This window comes from Zophobas morio, unplaced genomic scaffold, assembly GCF_036711695.1.
Source record: "Zophobas morio isolate AGI-343-1 ecotype UQ-CSIRO unplaced genomic scaffold, CSIRO_AGI_Zmor_V1 ptg000005l, whole genome shotgun sequence".
In the NCBI taxonomy this organism is placed as follows: domain Eukaryota; kingdom Metazoa; phylum Arthropoda; class Insecta; order Coleoptera; family Tenebrionidae; genus Zophobas; species Zophobas morio.
The window spans coordinates 17288640-17302974 of record NW_026972110.1 but is presented as its reverse complement, the minus strand read 5'-3'; the positions used below and the strand labels follow the sequence as shown (position 1 = coordinate 17302974).

The 14335-nt window shown below is 35.9% G+C and overlaps 1 protein-coding gene across 1 annotated transcript; it reads right to left on the bottom strand.

Moving 5' to 3' along the window:
* Nucleotides 1–1214: 1214 nt before the first annotated feature.
* On the bottom strand, nt 1215–10769 carry LOC135122893 (tetraspanin-7-like). The gene is made up of 5 exons (XM_064047376.1): nt 10520–10769; nt 10090–10278; nt 9463–9636; nt 2265–2390; nt 1215–2217 (listed from the first exon to the last, which is right to left on the bottom strand). The coding sequence occupies exons 1-5, from the start codon at nt 10595–10597 to the stop codon at nt 2062–2064; spliced, it is 723 nt and encodes a 240-aa protein (XP_063903446.1). The 5' UTR covers nt 10598–10769; the 3' UTR covers nt 1215–2061.
* Nucleotides 10770–14335: the final 3566 nt, after the last annotated feature.

Below are 14335 nucleotides of genomic sequence, written 5' to 3'. Positions count from 1 at the left end.
GGAAGCCTTACCGAAAATTGTCTCAGAATCATGAATTTATGCTTATTTTTGTTGTTCGTCAAAAAATAACTGAAAAATATACGGATTTATTCTGGCGCATCCACGATTTCTTATAAAATTTTGAAACTACAGGAATCGACATTAAAAAATGCTCAAATCGGCCTGGAAAGGCGACTATTATTTTAGATATTTCCTCAGATTCACAAATCTGAGCTTCTGATGTACAGTGGGGTCATAAAAACTGGACCACTTGGTTTTGACACTTCAAAATTTTAAAATGCTTGACTGTAATTAATGTTTTGTTTGACAAATCAGATAACTTTAACCTTGACCAACTCAATATAGCTCCGTTGGACTAAAAAGTTGATGGTTGATGATGTCATCACAAAATTTTGTGATAAAAAAACTATGGAAACATATGCATAGCTTTACCTGTAATTTCGTCAACTCTGGATGTGACGTCATATGGTTAGAAAACGTGACGGGTTTCACTACAATCGAATAAATGATGAAATAAATGCCATTAAAGAAATAAATGTGTCTAAGAGATAAATACTTCGTTTACTATATTGTGATACATTGCAGTATTAGAAAAAGGAATAAACCACAAACGCAAAAATACTAGAAAACGTATTTTTACACAATGCATTTTTTCCACTGGATTCTATTCCAAAACATGCTTCAATTATTGCTTTTAATATTTTAGTATCAAAGAATTTGAATGAAAGTTCAAACGATTTTTTTTATGAAATAACAAATGTTTTGTAACACTATAATTTAATTAAAGATCGGAGGACCCGGGTCGTGGGTTCAATTCCCGCTCTGCCTCTGGGTGTTTGTGTACGTTCCATTTCCTAGAGTAATTGGGCCTCGATCTGTTGGAAACCAAATTTAATAAAATAAACTAAAATAAAATAAAAAAAAAATGGGGCAAGCCAAAAATATTCTGCCGGACTTTCCAAACCTGGTAAAGTAAAATTACGTACCGCAATTTTATTCCCAGAAAATTCTTATCTCCCAACTGGAGAATTCTAGTTACTGTTATTAATATAATACTAATTTAAATGATGAGAATACAACAAAGATAAGGAATAGGTACATAATAATTTCCATATTATTATTACAACGTATATTTATGCATTTGCTCAGCGAGAGGAGTATAATTTTCTAGAATTGAGTATGAGAAATAGTGCTTCAAAGAAAATCAACATGAATAATAATATTATCGTTCTTATAATTTATTTAATACGTTTCAAAAATACATTAATAATACTTGGACATTCACTTTAAATAGGTATAATTTACGTTATATGTATAATAATTATATATAATAAATATAATATGTGCAACAAATAGTGTCTGTTCCACCTACACTGTTATTGACATTCGAAATTATGACATAAGCTCTTAGTCTCTAATTTAAGGAGCGATATAATTATATTGACTCGAAAGATAACTTAATAGAGGCGAGTAATTAAATTACAAAAGCTGTGGTACAAGTTAGTATAAAGTCAAGTGTTTTTTTTTTTCTATTTAAACGCCGATATAATTACTTAATTGACAACAATAATTGTGAAGAGTCCAAGCCTCCAAATTTCTTCTCGTTTTTTCGATCCTCACTATCCAGTTATTTGTTACTCAAAATTCGTTTTTGTCAAACCGATTTCATCCTTAATGTTTCTCTCTTAAGTAAATTTAGCAATGCCAAAATTAGTAAGAGATTAGTCAGTTTTCGTGACGGAATTTTGAGCCTCACACACTAATTTACGTTAATAACGAGCCTTATAGCTGGAACCGACAATATCAGCACTACTAATAGTCTTCATTCTCAACAGACTCATAGAGAGAACATTCCAAATACTTTCCAATATTTAACACAGATATAAAATAGATAGTTTAACAATATAAGTTAACAAACACGGAGTGCTGTAATTGATTCTTAGTTACACGTAAAGTACAGAGCATCGAAGCTTAAATGCAACATTAGATGAGATTTGTAAAGAGAAAGAACACTGAAGTTAAGTAAGTCACAAAGCTTTCTTCGTTGAATAATATACTCTCTTAAGCCATCTGCTCGTACTTAGCTTTGTTAATAACGCTCGCCAGGCAGCAAGATAACACCACCCCCACTAGAGGAAAGAATGCTATTCCTACCGCCGCACCAGCAACAATTCCGATATTAGAATTAAGGAATTCCACGACTTTGGTGTAACAGCCCTGAAAATTTTTGTTTAGTTGTTTGTTCAGTGGGAGAAGGTAATTACCTCGGTGTAAATCTGCTCGGCGTCTTCAGTGTTGCAGTGTTCCTTAATGCAGCAGGATTCCGGGATTGGGGTAGATTGAGATAAGTTCAACCAGTCCATGGACCCGTGTTTTCCACAACAGTGGAGCTGACAGATAAGAAATCAGGTATAATGTTGTAATTTATTAATAAATCAAGTTTTTGTTCAAATTCATGTGAAACTGGCGTAATTATATTATATAATTTATGAGCTGGTGTAATCGTTTCGTAGTTCGTCTACTGTGGGTTCCATTTGAGTTGACGGCGTACAAATTTCTAGAGTTTTCGTTGATTTTAATTGAAATAAGTCGCGACAGTGTTAAAACCGTATCCATTTTCTAAGAAAGTTGGTAAAACTTCTTTGTTATTCAGCACCTATTCCTGCTAAAATCGTTTTTTAAAGTTTGTCCCAAATCGTCTTTTTGTTGAATTTTCGTATTACGTTTCCCTGTTTTCATCATATTTTAGATTTTATCCAAATTTTATGCTTTTTCAACAATAATAATCTCTTGATAAAAATCTTTCAGTGTCTCCACAAAATGTGTACGAATTTTTATTATTAAAGTTTTTAAAGTCAACCCAGCAAAGTTTTACCGAGGGAATCATAAAAAACACGATCACAGACAGCTATCGATTGTTGAACATTTGTCTTTGATAGAATTTTCGTTTTTCTAGATTACCATCAATTTGAAAGTTTGAGCTGAAAGTGCGACAATCAAAAAAAAATTTCAATGCAGGTCACAGAGAAATAAAAAACCAATTAAAGACATTAACAGAATAAAAATTAACGTTAAAATCAGTACTCTTTAATTATATTACCAATTTAAAACTGAGGTAATGCTTCAAATAGATTGTTATTTATGACGTGAGAAACTCAGATGGTAATATATAGATCCGAAACGACAAAGATAACTGTCTAATAAGATTCATGTACCTACTTAAAAAAAAATCGATTTCGTTACCGTAACACACAGTATTAATAATAATGATAATCATAGTAACGCTATATTGGTATTAAATACATCTACTTATATTTACGTACGTCATAAATCCCTTCTCTTTTTCTCTCCGGGCCCCCTCTCTCTCTCTCTCGGTCTCCGTGATTCTTTACCCTCTTAAAAAAACACAAGGGGTCTCTGAGATTTTTTCTCAAAAAAGACACCAGGAGATCCCATGATCCTTTGGCATTCTTAAAAAAAACACTAGGAGCCCGCCAGATCCCTGGGCATTCTCAAAAAAACACTAGCGACCTCTACGATTCTTTGGCATTCTTAAAAAAGGTATAAGGGCCCCTTGACATTCTTGGGCATTTTCAGAAAAGACGCTAGGAGTACCCGTGATTCTTTACATTCCTTAAAAAAAGACACCAAAAATTCCCGAGATTGTTGGGCATTCTCAAAAAAAGACACCAAAAGTTCCCATGATTCTTTATTGGCATCCTTAAAAAGATACATGCAGACCTTGCGTTTCTTGAGCATTCTCAAAGAGACACTAGTCCCCCCCCCCCCCTCCCAAACTCTTAAACATTCTTAAAAAAGGCAACAGGGGCGCCGGAGATTCTTGGGCATTCTCAAAATAATGGACCCTAGAGACTCCCATCACTCTTAGGCATTCTCAAAAAAGGGCCTAGGGATCCAAAAGATATTTTGCATTCTTAAAAAAGACACAAGGGGTCCGCGAGATTCTTGGACATTCTCAAAAAAGACACCAGGAGATCCCGTGATTCTTTGGTATTTTTTAAAAAGACACAAAGAATCCCCGAGATTCCTGACCAATCTTAAAGAAACACTAGCCACCTCCACGATTCTTTGACATTCTTAAAAAAGTTATAAGGGACCCTGAGATTCTTGGGCATTCTCAAAATAATGGACACTAGAGGCTCCCATGATTTTTGGGCATTCTCAAAAAAGGATCTAGGAATCCCCAAGATTTTTTGCAATCTTAAAAAAATACAAGGGGTCCTCTAGATTCTTGGGCATTCTCAAAAAAGACACAAGTAGCCCCCGAAATTCCTGGGCATTCTCAAAGAAGCACTGGGGACCTCCGCGATCCTTTGGCATTCTTAAAAACGGTACAAGGGGCCATGAGATTCTTGCGTATTCTTAGAAAAGACGCTAGGAGTCCCCATGATTCTCTGAGGTCCTTAAAAAAGGCACAAGGGCTCCCTGAGATTCTTGGGAATCTTCAAAGGAACACTAGCCGCCGGTGCCTCAGATTCTTAGGCATTCTCAAAGAAAGCCACTTGGGACCCTCGTGATTTTTTACATTCCTAAAAAAGAGACATCAAGGATCCCCGAGATTGTTGGGCATACTCCAAAAAGACATCAAAAGTTTCCGTGATTCTTTGACATCTTTAAAAAGATACAAAAAGGGGCATTCTCAAAGAAACATTAGCCCCTTCCCCAAAATCTTCGACATTCTTAAAAAGGCACAAGGGGCTGCCGAGATGCTTAGACATTCTAAAAAAGAAGACAGGGGCCCCGGAGCTTCTTGGGCATTCTCAAAGTAATGGACACTAGAGGCTCCCATGATTCTTGGGCATTCTCAAAAAAGGCTCTAGGAATCCCCAAGATTTTTTGCAATCTTAAAAAAATACAAGGAGTCCCCGAGATTCTTGGGCATTCTCAAAAAAGACACAAGTAGCCCCCGAGATTCCTGGGCATTCTCAGAAAAGACGCTAGGAGTCCTCGTGATTCTTTGAGGTCCTTAAAAAAGACACAAGGATTCCCTGAGATTCTTGGGAATTCTCAAAGGAACACTAGCCCCCGATCCCCCAGATTCTTAGGCATTCTCAAAGAAAGCCACTTGGGGCCCTCGTGATTTTTTACATTCCAAAGATCCCCGAGATTGTTGGGCATACTCCAAAAAGACACCAAAAATTTCCATGATTCTTTGACATCCTTAAAAAGATACAAGAAGGGGCATTCTCAAAGAAACACTAGCCCCTTCCCCAAAATCTTTGACATTCTTAAAAAGGCACAAACGGCACCCGAGATTCTTGGGCATTCTAAAAAAGAGACCGCGGCCCCGGAGATTCTTGGGCATTCTCAAAATAATGGACACTAAAGGCTCCCATGATTCCTGGGCATTCTCAAAAAAGACCCTCGGAATCCCCAAGATTTTTAGCATTTTTTAAAAAGACACCAGGAGATTCCCTGATTCTTTGGCACTCTTAAAAAAGACACAAGGAGCCCTCGAGATTCCTGGGCATTCTCAAAGAAACACTAGCGACCTCCGTGATTCTTTGGCATTTTTAAGAAAGGTGTAAGGGGCCCTGAGATTCTTAGGCATTCTCAGAAAAGACGTTAGGAGCCCCGTGATTAAAGAAACACGGGGACTCCTAGCGATCTCAAAGGAAATCCTTAAAAAAGACAAGGGTTACCTGAGATTTTTGGGAATTCTCAAAGGAACACTATCCCCCGCTCTCCCAGATTCTTAGGCATTCTCAAAGAAAGACACTTGAGGCCCTCGTGATTCTTTACATTTCTTAAACGGAGACACCAAGGATCCCCGAGATTGTTGGGCATTCTCAAAAAAAACACCAAAAGTTCCCGTGATTCTTTGCGTTTCTAAAAAAACATACAAGGAGGGGCATTCTCAAAGGAACACTAGCATCTTCTCCAAATTTTTTGAATTTCTTAAAAAGAGGCCGCCGAGATTCTTGGGCATTCTAAAAAAAGAAGACGGGGGCCCCGGAGATTCTTGGGCATTCTCAAAATAATGGAGACTAGAGGCTCCCATAATTCTTGAGCATTCTCAAAAAAGACCCTAGGAATCCTCAAGATTTTTTGCATTCTTAAAAAAGGCCCAAGAGGCACCCGAGATTCTTGGGCATTCTAAAAAAAAGACAGGGGCCCCGGAGATTCTTGGGCATTCTGAAAATAATGGACACTAGAAGCTCCCATGATTCTTGAGTATTCTCAAAAAAGGCCCTAGAGATCCCCAAGATTTTTTGCATTCTTAAAAAAACGCAAGGGTTCCCTGAGATTTTTAGACATTCTGAAAAAAGACACAAGGAGCCCTCGAGATTCCTGAGCATTCTCAATGAAACACTAGCGATCTCCGCGATTCTTTGGCAATCTTAAAAAAGGTATAAGGGGCCCTGAGATTCGTGGGCGTTGTCAGAAAAGACGCTAGGAGCCCCCGTGATTCTTTGAGATCCTTAAAAAAAACACAAGGGGCCCCTGAGATTCTTGAGCATTCTCAGAGGAATACTGGCCTCTTTTCCCCCACATTCTTAAGCATTCACAAAGAAAGGCACTTGAGCCCCCGTGATGTTTTACATTCCTTTCAAAAAGACACAAAAAGTTCTCGTGATTCTTTGGCATCCTTAAAAAGATACAAGGAGACCCTGAGTTTTTGGACATTTTTAAAGGAACACTACCCCCCCCCCCCTCCAATTATTTGACATTCTTAAAAAAGGTACAAGGCCCCCCCGAGATTCTTGAGCATTCTAAAACAAAGACACAGGGGCCCTGGAGAATTTTGGGCATTCTCAAAGTAATGGACACTAGGTGCTCCTATCACTCTTAGGCATTCTCAAAAAAGAATCTAGGGATCCCTAAGATTTTTTGCATTCTTAAAAAAGACACAAGAAGCCCGCGAGATTCCTGCGCATTCTCAAAGAAACACTAGCCACCTCCGCGATTCTTTGGCATTCTTAAAAAAGGTATAAAGGGGCCCCGAGATTCTTGGGCATTCTCAGAAAAGACGCTAGGAGTTCGCATGATTCTTTGAGATCCTTAAAAAAGATGCACAAGGGGTCCCTGAGATTCTTGGGCATTCTCAAAAGAACACTAGTCGCCGCACTTTGGGCCCCCGTGATTCTTTACATTCCTTAAAAAAAGACACCAATGGTCCCCGAGATTGTTGGGCATTCTCAAAAAAAGACACCAAAAGTTCCCATGATTTTTTGGTATCCTTAAAAAGATACAAAGACCCCTGAATTTCTTGGACATTCTCAAAGAAACACTGGCCCCCGCCCCCAGATTCTTTAGCATTCTTAAGAAACGCACAAATGGCCCTCGAGGTTCTGCGGCATTCGCAAAATAATAGACACTAGAGGCTCCCATAGTTTTTAGGCATTCTCAAAAAAGACACAAGGGTCTCCTTAGATTCTCTGGCATGCTTAAGGGAAACACGAGGGGTGCCCGAGATTCTTTGGCATCCTTTAAAAGGTCACAAGAGGCACCCGCGATTCTTGGGCATTCTCAAAAAAGGACACTAGGAGTCCCCTGGATTTTTTGGCATTCTTCGAAAGGTGCTGTAGGTGCTCTTATCAGTTTGGACCGGAGTTAAGGCGACGGATCAAGGGATTCTAGGTACCAGTGTAATGAGATATGGCTTTGGACCGGAGTTGGTCGCCCTAAAGAACGATGTCTTTTAAATCAAAATGTAAAATTCATGATGAATTTATGTAATACCAAAATTTTTAAAAATATTTGTAAGTGAGTTTTCTCATGAAATACATAGTCATCTCCTTTTTGCATTTTATAGTAATTAATAATTTTCTTCAAAATAAAATGTCTTCTCCTTTTCTATGTATAAGAGAAAAATTTACTTGAATTCGACATGTAGTGAAAAAATTCGACATACTGATAACAAAATTCGATATTTTGAGTTTAAAACTCTCGTTTCCGTCTGTCTGTCGTCTATCTGGGGTCTCAATATAATCTACAAATATCTTCGTAAAGAATATAAACTTATTTTTTTTCTTTGAGAGGGTTAACTTCTACTTCTTCTAATTTTAATCTTTGTAGGTTCATTTTCCGTATAAATCTGCATGATTCGTTTTTTTGAAAATTTTTCTATTAATACCTTTTTGAATTTCTTTTCACTTACTCTTGTTACATTTTTCTATGATAAGATGTAAGCTTGCAATGTACTTAGAAATTTATTTTATATGTATTGTATCTATTGCTTACAAAGAAGTTTTCAGGGCAACAATATTTTGTCCTTACAACAGTCGGCAAACACTGTATGATAGAAAACAAAACGAATAAGAGCTGATTGTGAGACTGGTTGTATAGGTGGTAACACTGACACATCACTTTGTCTAGTCCGGTGAAAATTCTGTCACCTGTCAATATTAACAATTCAGCACGTGCAGTATTCATATTATGTATGTGTAGGGTATATACGACGAACCCCAAGAAGAAGAAAAAAATATGTTTGAAACGTTGGGAAATAAATTGAAATGGAATGATGGTGTTTTTCTCAAGAAATTCTACGCAACTAGTATAAACCTAAACACCCAGAAATCTACATACATTTTAATTAGTTACGAGCTTGTTAACATTGATTTACTTGATTTACGTCAAATTGAGGGCAGTAGTACTAATCAAAGTTTGACAGGCAACGTCAACTCTAATTCGTTTTATTTTTCATAACACGGTATTTTACTTACGAATTATAAAAAAAATGCTGTTTATGTAAAGAAGTTAAATTGCATTGTTTTTAACGATAAATGCTGCTTATTTGAAATGGCTTAAAAAACTACGTACCTCTGGAACAAATTGTTTCGACCTTCCTTATAGTATCTAATTATTTATAATCACAGCCATTTTTTTCTAATTTTCAGGTCTAAAAAAATGTTGATACTTGTTATGCAGTTCTCTATGACAATAAGTCAAATTAATGAATAATTATAATCTGATTATGCATCTGCATAAAAAGTGGATTATGCAAAAGAGAACCGACCTAGATAAAACCGGCGACAACACTTCCCGTTTGAACGTAATTGAAAAGATTTTTGTTAGAGATAAATCAAATGAAAAAGTGAATTTAATATTTGTACTAAAAGAAATCCTAGTAAATATTTATTGGAAAATATATAATAAAACCGATAAACGGTGGAAAATAAAGAGTTTCCAGCAGCCCACAAAAACGTCTTCAAGTTAGCGTTGGACGAACAAACCATCTTGATCATTCAACGCCAACTTGAAAAGATTTTTTTCGACCATAAATTATTATCGGTGAAGCTCACACAAGCTTACACATAATACACAGTTCTTCGCCTTTATTGTCAGCCATAAAGTATTAATTAACTCTATTGAACATACCATCAATTACCCGCCTTTCCCTGACATAAAACTCTCGATTGTTTACATAATTATGATTAATTCATAAGCTTAAGTTGAATGACCTTAAGGGCATTGTATATGAGTCAAGTTTATACTCACCGTTTGTTGTATGAGATCAAAATCGTTAGCAAGATCTTTGCTGTTGTTCCGGTAGTCGATCATGCTCTGAGTGAGACCTTTATCAAAGCCTTCAGTAAGCTTTGTGCGATATGCGAAAATTGATATGCCAGCACCCAGTTCCAAGACGAAGACAATCGCCAAAAAGGCACCATACTGGAAAGTGAGTAGAAAGTTTACCCAAGTGCACCCAATTCTTTAAACGAGTCCAACAAGTCTCTCACGTACAATATTAAAATAAGTAAAACGTTGGTCAGTAGGTTGTTCAACCAAGACAAAACAGCTTATTAAAACGCTATTACAATGTTCAACGATTTAACGAGAAATAGTACTTGCGGAAATGCCCAATTTGTAGGTAAAGTGAAGCAAACAAGAATAGCCGGTTTAATTGTTTATAGTTATTTTTATTATTATTTTCAAGCTGCCAGTTGGAAAGAATTGCACGGATGAGGTGACAAAAGAAGGCAAAATTATGCAAATATTTTCGTTCCGTTATAACAGATTCGAGCTCGAGTAATCTTCGCGCAGTGAGTGCGCAATAAACGTTTTTAGTTCTTTTGCCTTTCAGTACTGACCAGATGCCGCGGTAATTTGGAGAAATTTACTTACTACGTATAGGAGGACAGGTTGACCCTTTACGGTACAACAGCAGGCCAAAGAACCAATCAGAATTATTAACGATCCTGTACCAATCAGAACGTACGGAGCAGTACCCGAAAATTCGGTACTCATCTCCATGTACTTGTAAAGCTCCACCTCCATCCATATTCCGATTGCCAAAATTGCGATACCAGATATCTGAAAAGCACATTCATGTAATGACGTGGCGCCTCCACCATTATGCAAAAATCAGTCCCATTTTAATGTTTAAGATCAAGGTCTTCGACTAGCTACTTTTTATCTACAAGCACCAATTACTGTCTTGAAGAAGCTAACATATGGTTTTGCATCAGCAACATAAAGGTGTATCCAGACACAATTAAACGACAAAGTGATGTAACAATTTTATCTAAAACCCCATCTACCGTATGGTACTTACCCAAAAGACGAAATTGAAGATCATCAACAAGCTCTTCATGCAAGCCATTGCAGCAACAGTCTGTAAATGTTTACTCATTCTAAAATGTTTTGTTATCAAAACTGGGGCGACCTATGCTACTTTAATAAGTAATGGACTGTAGATATGTATTAAAATTACAACGAATCAGTTCTTATCAACGTGTAAAACCGCGTAGAACACCAGCACTTTGTGATATTGTTCACCACCAGGAGCAAATTCTGATACGTTTACAAGGCGCTGTTAAACGCTTCACTGAAAAAAGAAATTTTATACAAAGACGTGGATATTGTTGTACTAACAATGGAAAAATGCGAATAATAGAATCATCTTCAGCCAAAACTTTCACTCTTTTATGGAATTTTGTGTTAAATAAAGCACTAAATTTTATTGTTGGACGCCGTTTATCGTTTCAGAGGTGGCGTGTAATTTTGGTAAATTAGAGACGGATCGATGCCGACGCTAGGCGTCTACGCTACAGGTTGCTATATGCGTCATCACAGTGTAATTTTATTTAACATATTTGCAAAATAGAAAGTAGTAAATAAAATGTATTTTATTTTTACGTTGTAGAATTACTGTTCTTGTCACACCGGAATTGGATATCATGATTCTGCGAAAACTTAAATTATTTCGGTTTTTTGCTTAAGTAAACATAACTTCTTATTAGTCCTGTCACGAGACATGATCTTGAGACGTCAACACAGACTGTAATTTATTTTTGCAAGTAAGCCACAAATATTTATTCTTGGGACAAAAACGAATAAGTACAGGACAGTAATTTATTTTTAACTGCGAGTATGATTTGTAGGTTGTGGTAGTGAGGTCGAATGCCACAAGATAAATAAAATTCGTAATATTAATGTGGCCACGAAGTATAAAATTGTTATAAACTTTTAAATAATTAAGAAAAAGGGCACTAAAGTGATGAAATTGAATGTAATTCCGATTGTGTAATTTTTTACATCTTCTGGTGATTCCTGTCGCTATATTGAGTTCACAACACTAATATAAACTCATAATGGCAAATTGCCAGCGGTATCATTTGTCATCATAATAAATCGGAAAATTGCAATCGTTTATATGTATTGCGATAATACTTATTAGGTAAATTCAACATCCGACAACAAATTAAACTTGATTCACGTTATTTCTCTTTTCTTGCCTCGTCTGGAGAATTTTAAATTACCTCATTTTGTCGTAAAATTTCTACGTTTTACGTTGATACTGTTATCCTTAATAATATTTGTACAAGTGTTCAATCCTTTTAAACATCCTTTTTCCATTAATAAGATCTATGCATTATACTTCAAAGCAATTACAAGCGCTTTAGTAAGTATTGTTCATTGTTATGTAAACGTGTAAATATCGGAAACACTGCTGTTATTAAAGGTAAAAGTTAAGTGTGGTTTAAGAGAAAACGATAATGTCACTTACAAACAATCACAGTTATGAGAATTATTCTCTCGAGCAATAAGATAAATATTGCAATAAATCGTTTTCACAAATGTTAACTTGATATTTTCTTAGGTCTTGCAGCTAGTAGAACACAAAAATACGGGTTTTCTAGTTTATTTGTCTGTCTTCGTATGTATATTGCACGGATTTGTACCAATTGTTATCTAATTAAAGCAGATTCTGATTTTTGTAGCATTGTTTAAGTAAAAATTATGCTCATATTGTTAAACTAACGTTGTTTGTAATTAATTAACAATAGTCAATGTCAATGTCAATGTCAATCATTTAGACACTGTAAAAACCAAAGTAATGAAAAGCCAAGATTTGGATTTGGATTTGAAAAACTATTTTTTGAATAGTCTGCACCATAACTGCAAATTTGAAAATTATTGATCGACACTCTCTAACTTATTAACGAATTTTTTCTCAATAGGATCCCTTATATCTTAACAATAATTTTAAAAGAATGATTAAGACGAAGAAATATGTATAACAGACTGAATTCTCTCGTCCCGGAAGTACAATTAAATTCATCCAGATAATATTAATCGTAGTTTTTCTGAATTCATTAATGTAGCACCGATATTCCGCCACTGCCTTTGATTCGAAGGCATGTTATGAAAACATATTCTGTTGACTTGTTTATATTTGGTCTGGCGCGGAATGTTCTTTCGCACTTCTCCACCGATGATAGGAAATGGAGACTCGATCAACAACTGCTCCAAAAATATGACCGATTGCAACATGTTCCGATCAATATTTCAGCAAGGGTACGTATGTTAATTCAAACACATGCAGTGTAATATTAATATTGAAAAGAATTCGCCTCTCCATAGGTCTGAGTTAGGCGTACGTGGTCACGTATTTGTGAGTTAAGAAGAAAAAACAACAACAATTATATAATAATCTCGTGTTTTGTTGCTGGATGAACTTGAAAAAATTTTTTGAGTTTGTAGTGTAATATTTTTTAGGAATTTGAAAAAGTCTTGAGTGCTGCAGTGTTGGTTTTTTAGTTCTGGAGACTCTTGAGTACCCATGGTGTATTATTTTGGGAGCCTGTTTTTGAGTTAATTTTGGGACCCCGTTTTTTTTTTTGTTGAAAATTTTAAAACAATTTCGAGGTTCTAGGGATTCCTGTTTGGAAAGAATTTGAAACTGCTTTGGAACCTTTAGTGTCTTTTCTTATAATAATTTAACTAAATTTCTTAAAGGATACGTCATTTGCTAAAATCAGTGTTATCTTAGCAGGTACTCTGTCCCCCCTCCCCAACCTCTATTTTCTTAGAGGATATGTCATTTGCCAAAATCAGTCTTAAGAAGTACTAGCCCCACCCACCCGCCCTCTCTTTTCTTAGAGGGTATCTCATTTGCCAAAATCACTCTTATCTTATCAGGTATTAGCCCCGCCCACCCACCCTTTCTTTTTTTGGAAGGTATGTCGTCTGCCAAAATCAGTCTTATTTTAGTAGATATGTTAGCCCCGACCACCCGTCCTCTATTTTATTAGCTGGTATGTCATTTGCCAAAATCATCCTTATCTTAGCAGGTACTAGAACCGCCCACCCACTCTCTCTTTTCATAGGGGGTATGTCATTTGCCAAAATTAGCTTTATCTTAGCAAGTACTGATGATTAACTGTTACAAAAAATGATCAAAATTTGCAAACATTACGAGCTTACTTATATGCACAAGGCAGGAATTTTGAAGATCTTCTCTAGTGTTTAGTTGGTTATGGTTTGATGGATTTTTCATCTGTTGGTTTTGTTTTTGTTTATAATTTATAAATGTCTTATTAAATGTTTTTTTTTTCTGATTTATTTATTAATGAAAAATAAGAGCTTGTTTTTTAATAATAATGCTCAACGACTAAGAACTATTGGTTGCTACGGTTATTGTCCTAAAAAAAAAATAAAAGGTGGATTTCAGTCACCATCGTTACTAATAAATCAGAAAATAAGCCGGAGATATTCATGCATTAGGTGCGTGCTGTGTTGCCAGTTTTACTTTTATAAAAAATTACGTTTTTTCGTAATCTACATCGTAAAGAATTTTTTTATAATTTTTTGGGGTCCCCGAAAGGCCCGTACATAACATATTGGAGGGTTAATTCGACATTTTCCGGACACCCGGTATAGATCATGTAACGTTGAGAAAACATGAAAGTAGCTATTCGTTAGATGAACCCTATTACAATACTTCCTTAGCTTTCGCTCGACGAATCAAAATGAATTACATATAATAGATGCTGAACTGTTTATTATGAAATGGAGTTACGTTCAATTCACTGCAGATGGCAACATTTAAATCCCGTAATCAATACTTTTTAGATGGAATAATTAA